The sequence below is a fragment of the Botryllus schlosseri genome, chromosome 6 (genome assembly GCF_051294905.1).
Source record: "Botryllus schlosseri isolate E-star chromosome 6, Bs_hap1, whole genome shotgun sequence".
In the NCBI taxonomy this organism is placed as follows: Eukaryota; Metazoa; Chordata; class Ascidiacea; order Stolidobranchia; family Styelidae; genus Botryllus; species Botryllus schlosseri.
This window is the reverse complement of record NC_137241.1, coordinates 22,016,706-22,034,854: the sequence shown is the minus strand read 5'-3', so window position 1 is coordinate 22,034,854 and position 18,149 is coordinate 22,016,706. Positions and strand designations below refer to the sequence as shown.

At 42.5% G+C, this 18,149-nt stretch overlaps 2 protein-coding genes across 3 annotated transcripts in view; one reads left to right on the top strand and one right to left on the bottom strand.

Moving 5' to 3' along the window:
- The window catches only part of LOC145440375 (required for meiotic nuclear division protein 1 homolog), a 141,008-nt gene that overhangs the window by 103,340 nt on the left and 19,519 nt on the right, over positions 1-18,149 (top strand). The gene's annotated exons all lie outside the window — the stretch shown is intronic.
- On the bottom strand, positions 111-17,688 carry LOC145440361 (uncharacterized). Of its 2 annotated transcripts, XM_080317947.1 has the most exons (10): positions 16,462-17,688; positions 12,209-14,592; positions 9,740-12,019; positions 8,038-8,238; positions 5,038-5,121; positions 4,802-4,975; positions 4,596-4,731; positions 483-628; positions 340-418; positions 111-280 (listed from the first exon to the last, which is right to left on the bottom strand). In XM_080317947.1, exons 2-9 carry the CDS (start codon positions 14,564-14,566, stop codon positions 365-367), a joined length of 5,433 nt encoding a protein of 1,810 aa, XP_080174073.1. In that variant the 5' UTR covers positions 14,567-14,592; positions 16,462-17,688; the 3' UTR covers positions 111-280; positions 340-364. The 2 variants fall into 2 exon arrangements, with proteins under 2 accessions (XP_080174073.1, XP_080174075.1); XM_080317949.1 differs by lacking the exon at positions 16,462-17,688 and having other exon boundaries at positions 12,209-16,433.

Genomic DNA, 18,149 nt, shown 5'->3' with positions numbered 1-18,149 from the left:
CACATAACCTCGAGCATGAAATCGGCGTATACAATAATGAGCTAATCATGGAGTTATCTAGCAATTCCTCAGTCAAGCAGGAAAAATCAAACCCACTACAACCACACAGCTTCATGAAAGTTCAAGTCTGATGCACTTGTACAAATTATCCAGATCATGATGGCAAGAACATGGCAATATGACAATGACAACAAAAACATTGATAAAGCAAAGACTGCGTATAGGTTTCTTCAGAATGGTTGATCTGAACACTCTCAGAATTGCCAGCGATGTCAAATTCCTGTAAATAAAGGCTAGAATGACAAATTTGATATGCGAATATACAAAACAGAAGTATACATTCTCATCTTCTGATCAATCCGAGTTAACTTCGCATAACTGATTCTGGTGCATCTTCAACAGCCTCAATTACAGTTTCCTGCATTAGCAACAAGACAACATCACTCGATAAACTGCTTGGAAAGAAACCAAGTTAACTTCACCAGCTTTCGACGTTTTTCTATGTCCATGAAATGATTGCAGATCCACGATATAACCACAATGTCCATTGCTTTCTTTCTAGAGACATCACACGATCTCTTCATCAACTCTATCCTTAGGGCACACACAACAGAGGAACTGAAGGAATCTGAAATACAATAACTGCGTCAAGTCACCAGTGTACACATTTACACAATCCTCGATGTTAAAAGGGCGAGATGTGATCACTGATCAGGCATTACCATACTTTTTTCCGTATTTATAGCTCCGAAAAAGAGGACATTTAGGGGTTCTCCGAGGACACTTTTAATTTAGTTAAAAAAAGTACAAATCCTTTTAAAAGAGAACGTATGGTAACCTTAGGTAGCTAAAGTAGTATGATCTACACCAGTGCCTCCCAACCGCAGCCCTGTAACCGAATGCGGCTGTCATCGAACCCTAAAAATCCCACGCTAATAGAGTTGACAGTTTTTGTGTTTCTAAAAATGGTTCTTGCCAATTTATGTTCATCAATACTAAAATAGCAGATATTCGTTATAGATTTTAGTTTATGTCGCTAAAGTCCCCTCCCGAAAACCAGGAAGAGAATTCGTGCTGACTGGCGTTGAATGCATGTACGAGTATCCGTCACATAACGGAATCAGACATGGGGTGATTACTTCTCGAATGTAATCGATTGCGATTACGATTACTTGTGAATCCCGCGATTACGATTACAGCCAAATCAGGAAGTAGTCGATTACGATTACTTTTCAAAAGTAATCACGATTACATTTGTTTTACTTCTTAGAACTAATTTCAGAAGAGATATTGGAAGACAATATAAATAAGGCTTGCGATGAAAAGGTCTAATGAGATAACAACTTTCTTTATAAATCATACGTCATTTGCTTGTTACGTCATAATGCACCCATTGCCCACCTCTATGCAGGACTATTCGTCACACCCAACGATTTGCATTCTTGCCAGGTCCATAACTGCCACACCCAAACTCCCCAATAGGACCGGGAGCGAGCTCTAAGATGACTCAAAAGTATTTTGTAAATCAACATATTTTCAAGAGAGTTTATTAACTTGAAAATTTTCTTCGAGCTTCGGGATTTAATGTCTTTAAATAGTTTGATTTTGAAATGCATACCTCTCCCCCTCAAGAAAAAAGCATGCATAATTTATAGGAATAGGCATTTCGGTGGCGGTCATTACCCCGCCACGACACACCGAAAGACGTAAGCAATTTCGGCTAACATGCAACTCCACAAAGTGTGCTACCAAAGAATGACCTTGGCCAAAACGTTGGGTATGTGTCCATTGTCAGTAGCAGCGCTCTGTGGGCGTGACGAATAGTCCGGTCCTTCCAATCTGAGCCCCAACAATGCAAATGCCACCCGGGGCACTCACAGTGGGATGAAGATATGGCAATTTGTGTGTGCGTCTCACGAAAGTCTTTCTTTTAGTCTGCTACGTTTGGGCGACTACAGTAACTTTTGATTATATAAAAGACGGGAGGTCACGAATTAACAACATACAATAATGAAGTTAATCTGAATCTGAATGAATAGCAAGATAATGCAATTACCAATATTATTGACGAAATTCACTCATCAACTTGAAAACTGACCAATCTATGGGGCCCCAATACCCAGGGTTGTAATGACTCGAGTCATGATTCGACTCGAGTCGCGATTTTATGGTGACTACACTTGACTCGAGTTATTTTTTGTATTACCTCGACTTGTACTCGAGTCATTTTGCATGACTCGAACCAAGTCATATGACTCGAGACTCGAACGGCAAATACAGACATTCCATGTAACTTCGAAGAATAGTAATGTTACCACATTATTTGTATTTCGTCTATCAGTCCTGATACTTGGAAATGGGGCCGTAAACTGTCAAACCTGATGAAAAGTACGATATCATGAACACGAGCCATTCTATATCCCTCGAGCAGAGTTGAAAAAAGTGGTTTGAACCGGATTGATCAGAAAACTGATCTGTGAACATAGCGACTTTGACTCGTACTCGTGCCAAAAAATATGACTCGGACTCAACCCTATGCTAGCTGACTTGGACTCGCACTTGACTCGGGGGAGGGGGGGGATTGAAAATGAATAGACATGACTCGAGTCATAACTATAAAAGTGAGATTGACTTGCGACTCGGAACACTGTAACTTGGTTACAACCTTACCAATACCAACGTTTGGAGTGGGGGACGAATTGTAGGTACAATCAGAACCAAAACAGCAATTCCTACAACCCACGCTTACATGGTGCATAAGCGGAGGGCTATGACGGCAGGTATAAATGTCGAGTGAAGAATTGTGAAATAACGATTGGTGCCCGTTTGAAGTAGTCATATGAGGATAAGATAAAGTGAACTTAAAATTCTACCTTCCACTCAATACAGATACTGCAAGCTACCGGTTATGCCGTTACGAGAAACGGCTAAGAACGGCTCGGTTATGATATATAAACGCAGCGTAATGTTTTATTTGACTAGTACAAAACTTCAAATCTTTGTCCGGTGTACGTACAATACATACGTATAGGCCTACTACGTAGATAGGCCTACTGCTCGCCAAGCAGCAACGGTCAAACTGCGTTTAACTATAAGCATAACCAAACATCAATACATAAGTTACTATTTGAAACTAGGGAGAGTGGTGATTATTATCTTGCTGCGAGGTAGTGGCGCCTGGAGTGTATGGATAACCTGATATATTACTACGTGTGGATACTTCTTACGCAAGGACGAGAAAAGCTAACATTTCTGACGTAATAATGAGCAGTGGCGTTCGAAAATCAACCGCTTGCGCAATCAATAACCTGGTATAATATCTCTTCCTTGTTCTCGAATGTTTGGTTATGTCATATTCATTGTAAAAATAAAAAGTAATCGTTATTTAACAAAAAAATCGATTAGATATGCGAAGTGGTCGATTACGATTACGATTACTTTGGATTTTTTTCGGATGTAATCGATTGCGATTACGATTACTTGAAAATGCTGTAATCGTCGTAATCGATTACGATTACTAATCGCGATTACCCCATGTCTGAACGGAATATATCTTGAATTCTACTGGTGATAGACCTATTTTTTCTGCGAAGAGCATATGCCCATACAATTTTACCAACATAACAATAACTGCTAATAGACTAGTATAAAACGCAACAAGTCAAATGTTACTCCGTGAATATTCTGCTCACCTGCGAACTTGTGCAGCTGTATCTATGGAGACTTGGAGAGCTATCTCATAACATAGACCTATCTAACGTCGCGGTAATGGTACCATTGGTGTGCATTTGTGGTTTGTTTCATTGAATAGCATGCCAACACCATTCCCTCTAAGCCTCAGTGCTGACACGGTCTCAACGCACAGAAAATCTAAGCTGTGCACATGTGAGCTGAAGTGAGTGCAGAGCAGACTCATGAAAAATTAGAGAGAACATTGATCGCCAATCCATGCTAAAATAACCAATATATAGAATATATAGCCTAGACGTCTGCATGCATGCTCTAAAATTTTCATTAAAAGTACTCAAGTATTTTCATGTGGCTCCAACAACAAATAAGGCTGGGAAGTGGGGAACCACTAATCAACATTCTTTGCCACACAACCTAATATAACGTCTTACCCACAGGCGCTAACTTGGTAGGTTACCAGGTGACGCAACCGCTATATTTACGAGGTGACGGTCACCTCGTAAGAAAAGCGTGAAAGCACGTCATGGATTTGACTTTTTGTAGATTTTCTGTTGTCTGCTCATTTCGATACATCTCGGTAAGAAATTAATGTCGGACTATTCTTGGATGGCCGTTGAAAAGCATACATTCATGCGTGGCGATCATGGCTGCCCTCTTCTATGCCCATGGCGATATTTACATCGACGATGCGGCAGTATATAGTCGATATCGAAACGACAGATTCCGCGACATCGGAAGGGGCCGCTCACACTCTCATATCTTCATATCTTGGGAAATGATGGTAACATGCACTGCAAAGTCTCTGTGATGTCATAAAAATATTCAAAGTAACCCCCCTCCCTTGACAACACTCGATGCCGCTGCCACCTCGTGCAAAAAATAAAAGTCCATGCCTAGGGTCTTACCTATCTGGTTATAAAGTGGGCCAACAATCACGTTCTTTGTCCATTGTGCTATCACGTCCTCTAGCGATTGGCCATGATTGTCGGGAAAGGGTTGAAGTTTGAAATGCATCTTAGTCGAAGACTCGTTGTCCAATACCTCAGGTTTGAGAGAGAATAGACGAACACAGTTCAATGGATATTACCGGACTTTTACCGCACGGACTCACATTTTTCATTCCTTCGTACCAGCACCACAATTTGATTAGTGGTTCGACCTCATTACAAAATTGAGGGAATAAAAACCCCGCTTGCCGACACACAAAGCTCCTCGTCATTTGATTTTGACAAATCGCAATCCAGTCTGGTTCGAGCCATTCTTTGCATAATGCAATGACAACATCCTGAAAAAATTACACTATAAGCATGCGCTGACGAAGTCTCGTTACGTCGGCGACAACCATACCTGGAAGCAATGGAAACTGCGCAGACTGAACTCAAATTCAGGCCCCTGCAGATTATATGCACTGTATTGCCGATTCAGGTCATCCTGCATGCAGACAATGAAAAACATGAACAAAAGAGGAAGCGTGCCGAAGTCATTTACACAGGCTTACGAAAGTACAGAACTTCAATATCGCATCGAACAATACATTGTATTGCAAAGTCTATTCTTCCCGAAGCTTTTCAACCAACTCTCATCGGGAGCGCGAATGTCGGCAAATAAATTTAACCAAAGTCATATAACAGGACACCGTTCCGGTGGTTTACACCAGGTCACGCGATTCAGTTGAGGGAGTCCAGGGATATATACATGAACATAGGCGCCGACTTACGAGGTGGCGCCCACCTCGTACAAAATGCTCAAACACCCAAGTGATTTGTGACCAGTAATTAGTAATCAGGCGAATCGATGCGACTTCGTTAGAGACGTCTTCGTTTTCGATAGCCTACGCGTGCGTGCCAGGCGCGTAACCATGGGGGTTTCGGGGTTCGAATCCGCCTGTTGGAAACGCGAAACGCCGTCATTTTGAAATGCCCATTTAAACCCTCATATTCAGTTGCAATTCAAAAATTGTGTTCTCAGCGTTCCGCACGGCCGATTTGCGAGAAGAAAGTTGTTAATTAAAGCGAAGTATCTGTGGTGATCTCCCGCTGAGATGGTCGCGAAATTAGGTCATTCATTCTAGTGCGCGTGACAATCATCCCTAGCCTGATTTACCGCGTCTCGAACAAGCCTGGTTCCGCGCAATCGCATCTGCGGCTTCGGCCTGGTGTGCACGATATCGTTGCCGGCTTTCACGATAGCATCTCTAATAAGCCCGGGGCGAAAAATATCATTGCTGGCCTAAATATCGTGTTGCAGGCCTAGCATGCTCTGGCTGCTATCTCTCGCTGGTTTGGAGACAATGTCGTCGAGTTTACGCTGATTAGTGATTGTTTATGTCATATTGATTAAAGAGCGACATCACGAAACTAAATGACACCGAATCACTGCAAACAGACTTTAACGTGCGTCATTGATTTCCGCTAATACAGGAACGGAACGATCAGAAGATGTGTGTCAACTGTATCATGGCATGAGTTCTAAAAGACGACAAAGGTCTGAACCACCTGAAATCTGAGCCATCAGGTTCGGACATTTTGATTTGCGAAAACTGTCGCCGATGCTGCGTAATACCCGCGCGTATTCAATTGTTCACCAGACATCAGGAACTCGCTAATTGACAGCGCTTCCGGACTCTTTGGCAAGCTTGTCATACGCCAAAAATCGTCAACAAGAAGAGATTATATGATCGTCATTTACACATGTACTTAACCCGAATTGAATTGATGCGATATTGTTAACTTTGAAAAAACATCCAAATCTTCCTAATTTTCCGACAGGCTTATGTGCCTAGCGTTATGTGCTGAGAAGTGAGAAGCACTATCACCATCATAGATCTCCTCTCCCGACCAGGCGCCCAAATAGACGTTCTGCTTTTCTAAAATCTAAATTATGTTCGCCCATATTCGTTTACAAAACCATTCTTGAGCTAGCTAGCTTCATGATAGTCTTGGTAATCGCAGCGCGAAATTGGAGGGTGTGTGCCTACAAATTGGAATTCATTTCTGCGCAAATTTGTTTCTCTAACAAGGCTTTGCCAGTGACATTAATCGGGAAATGCAGCGATACAGCTTAAACACCGATAGAATGAGAAAACAATTGTCGCGACGAAAGCTACTCAATACGTTGTTAGACTCAAAACCCATTCGTGGCGTTACTGATTAACATACACGCTTTCTCATTTGCCAACATCTATATTTCTTGTTGTCTGCTTGATACATTCGTACTCTGAAATTGTCGCACAATGTCATTTTGAGTGTTATTTTCGTTATTAATGTGCAGTATGCCATGCCATTGTCAAATATTGATGCATCACGAGATTCTGGGTGGCACAAACTCTGAATTTATTCGATTCGTTTGAACAGGGAACCTTCCACATTCCGATAAACTCGATTGCTGGACGTACTCGTATTGAGGACAACAATATCAAATTTTAAACTATTGGGTATTTGGTAGACAGTAGATTTCTATTGATAAGATCGTGACATGCGCCCGGAAGTGGAATTAATTCTAGCCCAGGGGTGACCAACCTGCTGCCATAGAAAGAAATTTGTGCGGCCGTCAACATGAAATTCAATTAGTATGTGTTGGCGGCCGTCGATTTTGGTGCGTATAATACGCTGATATGAAAACATATATTAGTCCGGAATTCACCGGTAATGGGCAAGGACAGTTTACTATGGATAGTTGGCGTTCACTCAGTGTATTACGACTATGCCCACTTGCCCAGGAATGCGGCCGTAGGCTGCTCAAGTTATCGAAATGCGGTCGGGAATAGGAAAAAGGTAGGCCACCCCTGTTCTAGCCGCCCATAATCGTTACATTAAATAGAAATAGGACGTTATATATTGTTCGTAGATCTATTTGCGGTATATACACCGATGTACTCCAAAAATGCTTCGTGAACGTAAATCGGGAAATGCACCAATATCGCTGTTTTAATCTGCAAACAATTGCCGCGGTGCAAGCTACTCACGGCGTGTTAATAACATTGACCCAACTCCAAATCCTCAGCGACATCAATTCTGATTTTTGTTCGATGCATTCCGTCGGACGGATGATCGTGCCGTTTTGAGATGCCATATAATAACTCGACTGCACGGTTTGATAAATAATGAGTGCAGGGCCGGTATTAAAACGTCACACAAATGGTTTAACGCTGCACGTACACCAGCAGGATGTAGTAAAGTGAGTTTTAGTGCGACGGTGACGTCATCGATATAGAACAATTATGACGTCACAAGACTTCGCCACCTCGTAAAAAAATAAAAGTCGGCGCCTATGTACATGAACATCAAGTTCTATATATCATCTGGGGGGGAAACAGTTCTTGTAACAATTATCTATAACAAAACTCACCAAAGAGTCAGGAGGTGGATCTTTGAACAACGTGGACATATAATACAGGGCGTGTTTTTTCGAAAACCCTTGGGCCGTACCATTGCTCCTCTTGAACGCGCTGATGCTATCTTTTGCGGCACTGATCACCCTTTTTTCAGCATACCTGTCGATGCCGTACAACACATTCAATTGACGCTCCGTGGTCTGTTTGACACATTTCTGAAAAAAGTTTACCGCGTCAGCACCAGAGTGTTGGATTAGCAGGATACAGCTGTATGGAGTCAGACCGGTCAAAAACGGCTGGCAAACCTCATAACGCCTCAAGTTGATATCAACATTTCAGGAGGACGAGGACAATAGTCAGTGAAATGATAAGCTTGCACATGGAGTCATGAAAACCAGTAGCATGTACTTTTTAATTGTCTTCATTAACCAGCAAATAGCAATGAGTACAAAGAGAGTCGTCACAACTGCAGCAATGCCACCAACGATGGGCGTACTATTTGAACCCTGGTTTCAATAAAACGTATCTAGATTCTAGACAGTCTTCTACAGTTCTACATTATTGAGAAAAGGATATCTTTTGTATTATGATTACTAGCGCCAGGCATGCGGATAAATAACTTCCTGAATAATCGCCGTCTCGTTCCAACGATTTACAAGGACTAAGTAAAAATTGTCTTCAACAGGGGCCGTAATTCGTATGCATACTGATTTCATTGCACCTCGTGACAATGTTGTGGGATGATCATGACTTCGGAAATACGTTATATCCTGTAACGTTGGTAACTTTGTACTATTATGTTTCGTATGCTGCAATATTACCAATCAAAATTTCAAGGCGTCCACAGTGTAAAATATTATCAACAGACACAGTTCTATTCGGCGCCTGGACATATCAATATCGAACGTGATGGCTAACATGCAGCGATTTTATCGCCGCCAATCCTTTTGGCAGCGCAGGGATGTTACGTGACATATTACATCTTGGTGTTCCCTAGCGTGGCAATGCCCAGCACCGAAATGCAGGTTCCTAATAGTCGCATACCCACACGCTGCACATATCGCACGCACAGCCATAGAATAAAGCGTCTCAACAACCTCATACAATATCAGGATGCAGTTCTCTCATAATTGCTAATATGATTGGACTCATTTCTGCTTCCTTTTCTATGTATATATATTTTGGGCGGTTGGCTGAGAAACCTCGTTCCATTAAATCGGGCTTCCCAAAAGACTCTACTTTGGATATGTCCAAAATAATTCTGTGTCAATTTCACATTTAAGCTTTTTCGTTTTTAAAACTTTGTTTCATTGTTTGCAACAAATAAGGGGTGATGTGCGCAAATTCATTTGGAGTGTCGTATAAAATCATCTCATGGCGTACACGCGGCCATGGGTTGCCGATCACTGCCCTTCACGTCGCTGCTAGAGAGCTTAAATTTGGTATGTTTTCCATTGTGATAATGTGTTTCCAAATATGGTCAATATTGATCAGTACTGAGATTGATCATTCCGATTCGACATATAAAGCGAGCTAACATAGTGAATCAAATTCCAACAAAATTCCACCGCAAACACAGTAAACATCAACTATCAAAATGTTTCACGACAGATGATATTGAACTGTCCGCATAAGTGGTCGTTGGACAAGGAGACACGGGACCTGTCCTCAAATTGTCACGTGCTTGTGTAACACTTTGCAAAAGATAACGGTTACCTTAAAAGAAGGTAATACAGCTTTCTGAGCTGCTGATAGAACAGGCTCCCACATAGGGATGGTGATCTTCCTCTTGTACCAGTTCCTACCGCCAGGCAACCATTGATCGAGCTTGTGATACTTTGCCGGCCGCTCCACGGCCGTTTGTCCACTTTTGCTGGGTATGTTCTGAGCATGTTTGGACCCATCTTGTTTGCAGTCAACTGTGGACCAACTGGGGGCAGTCGCAGAATCGGGTCGTTCGGAAAGCTGTTGCTTCGGTTTACTAATCAGTTTTGATTCATTTTCTCGAGTCGCCTTGCTCTGTTGCTTTGCTTGCGATTCATTGGCTGCGTTCGAAGTATTGACTGCGTCAGGCAGCGGCTTCTTCTGCGCTCGTGGGCGTGACTTCGTTTTCGTAGGGTTTGGGTTTGCCGATAGGACAGATTTCTTTTTTGCTGGAGGTGACGGCGTTAACATTGAATTTATGCGCCTTTTATTAGAATCCGGAACTGAAACGGGATCTTTTGCGGGATGGCATTCATTTTCTTTTCGAGTGGCTATCGGTATGGACGCATCTTTTAGTCGCTGGTCATTAGGGGCTTTGAAAATGACACCTGTTTCAGATGATGACATTCCCTTGGCTTCAATTGTCGCATTGTTTTGCAAATCAGGATCTTTTGCTGGATTTGAGTCGGTAGGCAGACTACCGGTTGAATCAATCACATTGCAATGGGCAGTGGCATTGCCAGGAAGCCCCTCTTTCAACGGCGTCACCATACTAGCACCGGTCTGATTCATCGAAACCGCTTCAGGTGTTTTACCAGCTTTGGATTTTGCGAGGACACCGGCAGATGACATCGTTTCCTCATCTGTCCTGACAGTTTTCAGGTGATTTCGATGATTCGGAGAATCTTTGGTCCGTTTCTGTAGCGACGGCCTGTTTCCGAATCTACCTGTCGCGGGTATGGCTTTATCGGCACTTCCATAGCTCCGTAATCTGGTGGTTTTGCTTCTCCTTTTGCCAGGCCACTGTACGTCAAGCTTGAAATCCTCTGCAGGTCGCTCTGAAGTTGGTTGTTGGCTTTTCCCGGTTACGTTCTTGTCGCCGTAGACGACGATGGACTCACTGTCAACAGTAGATTTGCACCTTTCGGTAGGTTTGTTATCATGCTTCAAATCGTTTTCTTGAGTCGACCTGCTCCGTTGCTTTGTTTGTGATTTATTGACTGTGTTCGAAGTATCGACCGCGTTGAGCGGTGGCTTAGTCTGTGGTTCAGTCTTCCTTTTTGCTGAGAGGTTTGGTTTCGCCGGTGGTAGAGGTTTCTTCTTCTTTGCCGGAGGTGACTGCTCTAGCTGATTTTTATTAGAATCCTTGACCGTCACGGTATGTCTTTCGGGAAAGTATTCGTCCGTTCTTGGAGCGGCTGCAGCTTTGGGCCAGTCTTCCTTCTGCGTTGTGACATCACAGTCTTCATCATTTTGTACTGTTTCAGGTATTTTCGAATTATCACGGTTCGAAAACGTTGATCTCGTGACAGATACAGCCAGGAAGTCAGGAAATTCTCTCTTGCGATTTTTAACGTCGTTATCAAGTATTGTGTCGGACGAGCTCGTCAAATCACGACGTGGTGTCGGTTTGTCTTTCAGGACTTCAAAAGTGATATTCTGTACGGATGGGCTTACATCACTCCCCCTATTCTTCGGCACCTTGAATTGTAGCTTTTTCATTACATTGCCAGGCGGTCCATCTTCCAATGGCGCCACCCTACTATCACTTCTATCGCTCTGGTTGCTGTTGGATTGGCTTTTCCGACTCCCGGGACACTTTACATCAGGCTTGCGATCCTCTAGAGTTGGTTGCTGGCTCTTGCTGGTTACTTTCTTATCGTTTTTGGAATTGCCGCAGGCAACGACAGACTGACTGACACCAGTAGCGGATTTGCGCCCATCAGGAACTTCCGGCTTCGATTTTTCATTCTGTTTTAACAAGCTTTCTCGAGTTGAGCTGCTCTGCTGCTTCGTTAATGATTTATTGACTGCGTTCGGCGTATCGATCTCTTTGGGAGGCAGCTTGTTCTGTGGTCGCGCTTTCCTTTCCCGTGATGAGTATGGTTTTGCCGATGATACGGAGTCGAGAACCTTTCTTGGGCAATTTCCATAATTGTTACCAAGTTTTCCCTCTGACGAGCCCATCGCATCACATTTAGCATGAAGTGGTGTCGGTTGGTCTTTCGGAGCTTTGGAAATGAGACTCTTGACGGGTGCCTTAGCGATGCACATATCTTCGCCTTCCTTTTCCTAATGGAAGACAACAAAATGTCAGCCCGGAGTACAGAAAACGCAAAAGCTTGACTCTTTTAAACAATACAGCGTTAGGAACACACATCCTGCATCCGAAGACGATATAAAATCTAATACCATAAAAGGCTTTCATGCAGATGTAGTTCGAACATGCAGTCAGAATGACCCAAGTACTAAAAAATATACCTGCTGCATTTCAGCGACGGCAGCTTGCTTCCTAATGGTGGTCGTGGATTTTACGCTCTCATCTGACGAACCTTCGCATTTTTTGACGTTACCGCTCCTATAACTCCTCTGTTGCTTTGTTTGCGATTTGTTGACCTCGTTCGAAGTATTGACAGCGTCGGGTGCTGTCTTGTTTTGTGGCCGCAGGGGTAATTTTCTTTCCACCGAGGGTTTTGGTTCCGCTGATGGCAGAGATTTCTTCTTTGCTGCTGGAGCATACCGCTTTACCATACGATCTGGCCAATTTTTATTACAATCCGGAACAGTCACGTGATCTCTTGTAAGGAGGCATTTATCCACTCTCGGAGCGGCTACCACTTTGGGCTGGTCTTCCTTCTGAACCAAATCCCCTTCGTCAGCCGGTCCAGATACGGACTCACAAACTTTTTTCTTGCGATTTTTAACATCGTTACCAAGTATTGCCTTGGAGGAGCTTATCATATCACATCCAGTCGAACCCCTCTCTATTTTGTTCAGCACAATAAACGGTAACATTTCCTTGCCATGATCTTTGATGTAGGACATTGCCTTCCTGTGACCTGACGTTTTATTCGTGACGAGGTCTAGAAACTTCATCGGTTCGTGCCAGGTCGGTCTCTCTTTCGGTAAAACAGGTTCGATGACAGCCGAGAACCAAATTTTGTAACTTTGAATCCAATCTTGACTGTGATTGGCGGTATGGGTGGACGCACTTGCAGATGTTGCCTTTCCTGATTCCTGACCTTTGTCAAAATTCATACCCATGTTAATGGTGATATTTTCATCGCGACTTGGAATGTTCGAGAATTTATTGGCATTGTCTGTGGCACATGATTCATAAAACGGCCTTGCCTTGGCTTCAATTGTTGGATTTTTTTGCCTGTCGGAAGATTTTGTTTTTGATGATGAAATTTCCAAGTTGTCGTGTTTCAACATGTCCATGTCCAGGTCCTGTTCACCGTGACATGACTTGTCAAAAGTGACTTGCCGGCATATAGTCGTCTCCTCGATGCGTGTGTGTCTGTCCTTTGTTTCGGCTTTGGAGCACTTTGATGTGTGTTTTTGCTCCCCTTCATGTTCATTGGAGTCCTTACACCCATGGAGGTATTCGGTTTGTTTTACTGCAAGTCTGGTATCAACAGATTCAGCAAGGGCATTAAAGAAACGATAATTTTTTTTGTCTCTTTGAACATGTCCCAAGTTAGGTTTGATCTTTAAGGGCGGGGCTTCGTGATAGGAGCCTACATTCGGGCTGCTTTGTGAGCGTGTATCCTGATCGCATCTTTCCAGTCGCCCTGAAATCATCACTGAAATCGGAAGACCATTACGGACATGACTTGCTGACGGGTCGGGCACAATTTGCGAAGCCGCTTGTTCTTTTGTGTACGATTCTTCAATTTCCATCTTCTTGCATTTTTCGCTATCTCCTTTTCTGTGTGACATAGCACTGCCGAATGATGCTAAACTCCCGGATAGATCATGACGTCCTTTGTGTTGACGTCCTTTGTGTAACTGCTTGCCATCATACTCAACAGGCCTCTCCAGCACATGCCTTCGAAAAATATCTACAGATTTAGATTGATGAGCGAAATGCTCATTCCTGCGACCATGAGATTCCTCAATAATGTTTACTGTTGGTGGTACTGCACCGTCACCCCTTTCGGTCGGTTTATTAACGTAGTAATCGCTTTTCGTGAATTTCCGAAACAATCCAGAAAGATGCTCCTCCGGAGAACTTGTTTCTGCTGAAATTCTTGCTATTCGCGACGTGGGTAGATGGCTATCTTGGATATTTAACCGCTCTGACACTCCATGATCATAGTCGAATACTTCCGGGTCATCTTTACTTCGCCTCAACTTGACGTCTTCTCTCAGATTTTCGAGTTCCAGTATCATTTTATATATTTCTTGCTCCTTTGCTTCCTTTCTCCACGACTCTGTCATCTCTCGATTGGCTACTTCGTCCCAGTAAGCTGTTTCAAAATAGCCACGATCAGACGATGACAAGAACCTCTTCGAAATTTCGGACGATGATAGACTTTGGTTGGCAGTAATAGGCATTGGCTGGCCATCTCGTATAGCTGTACTTTTTTCCGCTTCTTCCTTGTTGTCAAGGTATTCGCCGATCCAACAGTGATTTGGGAGTTCTTCAGCGCTGCTGCTCTGCGACGGCTCGAATGAGCTGGGACTTATTGCATTACCAACACATTCACGCACAAGCTCTGGTTCGCTAGAAGTGTCGATTATATGTCTCGGTACCACCAATTCAGGCGAGTCCTCTTCATTCGTACTTCGACAGGGACATGTTCCCTTTGCGAGCAGGATATCACTCCGACGCATCCCCTTTCGTACCGACTACGATCTTGCTATAGAAATGATGACAATAAATACCGGTTTAGCGTGTGTTATAACCGAAGATAATCTGATAGCAAATACATAGGCACGATTTTCGTGGCCAATTGGGATCACAGCTATGGGAATCGCCCATATTTATGTGCGCGCCAGCCGACAGGATTACTGATTTTACGCAAAAGCCGGTATAGGTCGGTATTACTTGTGTGTTCCATACCAAGATGGGAGATGAAATTCAGACAGAGAACCAAGTTTTAAGTTGGGCACTTAATCATTAGCACGTCAATTCCATTCAACGTTGAGTAGAAGTATAGGTACACTCATAGCCCAGGGGCAGCCAACACGTGGCCGTGAGAAAGTTTTGAGTGGCACGAGGGATAATTCTTGAAATTAGTTATAACATCAAAAAATAAATTACCCAGGTAATTTATTGTAAACTGGCAAGGCCGACCGAATATTTGATCAGCCCGACCGCGAAATACAGGAGGTTGTAAACTAAAATATCAGTTCCGACGCATTGGCGTAGCCAGGGGCCAGGCATATTTTTCTTAGATCTTCATATATTAGACTTACCATATTTTGGAAATCTAAAAAGAGGACACTTTTTCAGAAATTTCAGACTTGCAAAACCGGAGAAGAATTCTCAAAAACAGGTGAATTTTTCCCACTTTGTGATCGGTTGACTAAAAAAAAAAAGAAAAAAAAAAAGGTCTTCTTTCCGCTCAGAGCTCAAAATACCGTTTCTCAGGTGGTTGACTAAAAAAAAAAAAGTCATCTTTCCGCTCAGAGCTAAAATCACCGTTTTTCACTCCGAAATACCGGCCGCAGCTTCACTTCTGTGCTAATTTGCGGCATATCACTCGCAATTTGCTCTAAATCCGACCTAAATTTTCAAAAATTAGGACAAAATCTCAAAAAAGAGGACAAATAGGCATCAAAAAAGTCAAAAAAGAGGACAAATCCTCTTAAAAGAGGACGTATGGTAAGCCTATCATATATAAGCCTTCACATAGAATATTTGTGGCAGATTTATTTGACTTGGTAGTTTTCTTAGCGCTTGGCGCAATTCATGGCTTCTAGTATTGGCACGGTACTCCCTCCTGAAATTCAGAAACGCCCAATTTACAGAATTGAGACAAGCATTATTCGAAATTATTACAGAGCATGCGTCGTCCAACATGCGACTTTGCGTCTACACTCGCAGAAAAACCATTGGCGATGAGACATTGGCACAAAATGATAGAAGCATGTTGACCGAAATCTTTGAAATGAGCCCAGCGGTATACAGAGGCGATCCACAATATGCAAGTCCCATTATTTTTGACCGAATTCTTCCATTACCTTGAAAGAATTTTGGAGCTTGGCGCGGCTATGACATTGATGTAAACTGTGTTTTCATGACATGATTGTTATCGATGTTGATGCTTAGTAAGTATTATAAGTCTTGTTTTAACCGTTAATTATTCCGGTTTGTTATTATTGGACGAATGCCAAAAGGTCATCAATATTCAAGTGGCCCGCGAAATAGTTCGTAAATCTTGTGTGGCTTTTTGGCCGAAAAGGACGGCCACCCCCACTCTAGCCTATGCCTATCGCATAAAATGATGCTATGCTATGATATTAGTAGCTTCACGATGTAATGTTAAGAATTGCATGCAATCATCAGATTTGTTGATCACTCCGACAGGCGACAGCCAGCACTAGGCTGAATCATAATTCAATATGATAAAAAAGGAAACTAATTACGGTATTTGATGCTTATAATAATTGGCTGAAAAAGGCCATCAGCAGCGCAGCTAATTTATCAATAAATTCATACTAAATTCAATAAATCCACCGACAAAAAAACATTCAAAGTTGATTTCAGTTTATCATATACATACCTTATATTCGAAGTTGGCGTTTCCGAAAAAAATAGTTCAGTCTTCCATTTGGTGTGATCAGACTAGATGACCTTCACGGTCTTATCGATCATTCCTATCTAATACCGAATACTGTGCAAGCATATTTTCTGTACCACCATCACTGCCGTGCGTTATGTATTTTGGTTGGATGAAAATAAAGACTCTCTCTCTTTCTCTAGCAAATACTAGTTGGATCAGATTGACTAAACAGCGGTAAGGTAAGTGTCATTCCATTGCATTATAGACTGTACCTTCATCAATTATCAAGATTATTGACAGCTGAAATGTAGAATTTATAATATGAATGTATTACAAGAGTAAGGTGATGCATACGAGGATACGACTGTCGATAGAAACTAGGGTAGAAACGCTACCAAGACGCTGCTGGATCTGGAACTGTATGTATATCGAATATGAGACAGAACCAATGAGGACTATCATACGATATATATATATATACTCTGATTTCCAGAAAATTCGGCCCTCGGTAAATTCGGCCAGGGTAACAATAAGTTACAAGAACATTACCTACGCCCTATCCCTAATCCTAACCTTAATCCTAATCTTTATCCTAATCCTAATCCTAATCCTAATCCTAACCCTAACCGTAACCCTAACCCCTAACCTCCACATCACTCGATAATTATGTAAATAAATCGCTCCGAATCATAGCTAGGCCCCCAAAGGGGCCTGGCTGCCCATCCAATAAGTCGCTGCTGAAGAGATTCGGCGTCCTAAACATAGAAGATATGCGGAAACTAGAAATCGCCCAGTTTATGTATCAGTTTCACTGCGGTCGTTGCCCCGAATATTTCAATGACTTCTTTACCTCTGAATCAAAAGCGCACAAGTACAACACACGCGCGTCCACGTCGTCCAAATATCATATGATCGACCGAAAAGATCATCGCTCCATCAAATATGCCGGACCTGATGTGTGGAACAGTATCCCGCCGGCCATCCGACAGTCGACGAGCATGTCCACATTCAAGTCGAAATACAAGCAATTACTACTAAATAAATACAGTCCATCCTCAAGATTACCGGACCACGACTGACCTATCGATCTCGCTTCCCATGACATGCCGCCCTATTTCTTGTCGCTTTCTTTTTCTATACTGTATTCTTTACTTTCATTCAGTGTGCATGCCTCCTCTTTACTACGCCTAGGCCAAGGTGGGTGTCCGATTCTATTGACAAATCCAAGTCGCTTCGACATCTTCCTGTCTATTCATTGTATCGCATTTTTTTGTGGTGTATTGAACTGATAAAATTGCTAATAAACCAATGATAACTTGATTATATTACTAAAACTTGTAAACTATATTAATTCATCCTGGTGAACACGAATAGTGTTGCTTGCTTGTAATATTCACATACTGATATGAATAATAACAACTCATGAGACCCTACAACTTTAATAACAAACTGGTTATTTTACGAAACTGGAAATGTAAACTCTATTCGTCTCAACATCTCAACATCTTACAACACTCGAAAGGGTCAATTACGAAAACACCGCCGAGTAAACTCGTTGTAAATCGCATAGCACAAGAGTATGTGACACACACACGACACTTGTACAACCACCACACCCAACAATCAATATCAGTTGTATTCTTCATATTTCATTATTTTACTGTAAAAGCGATTGATAGTTTTCACGA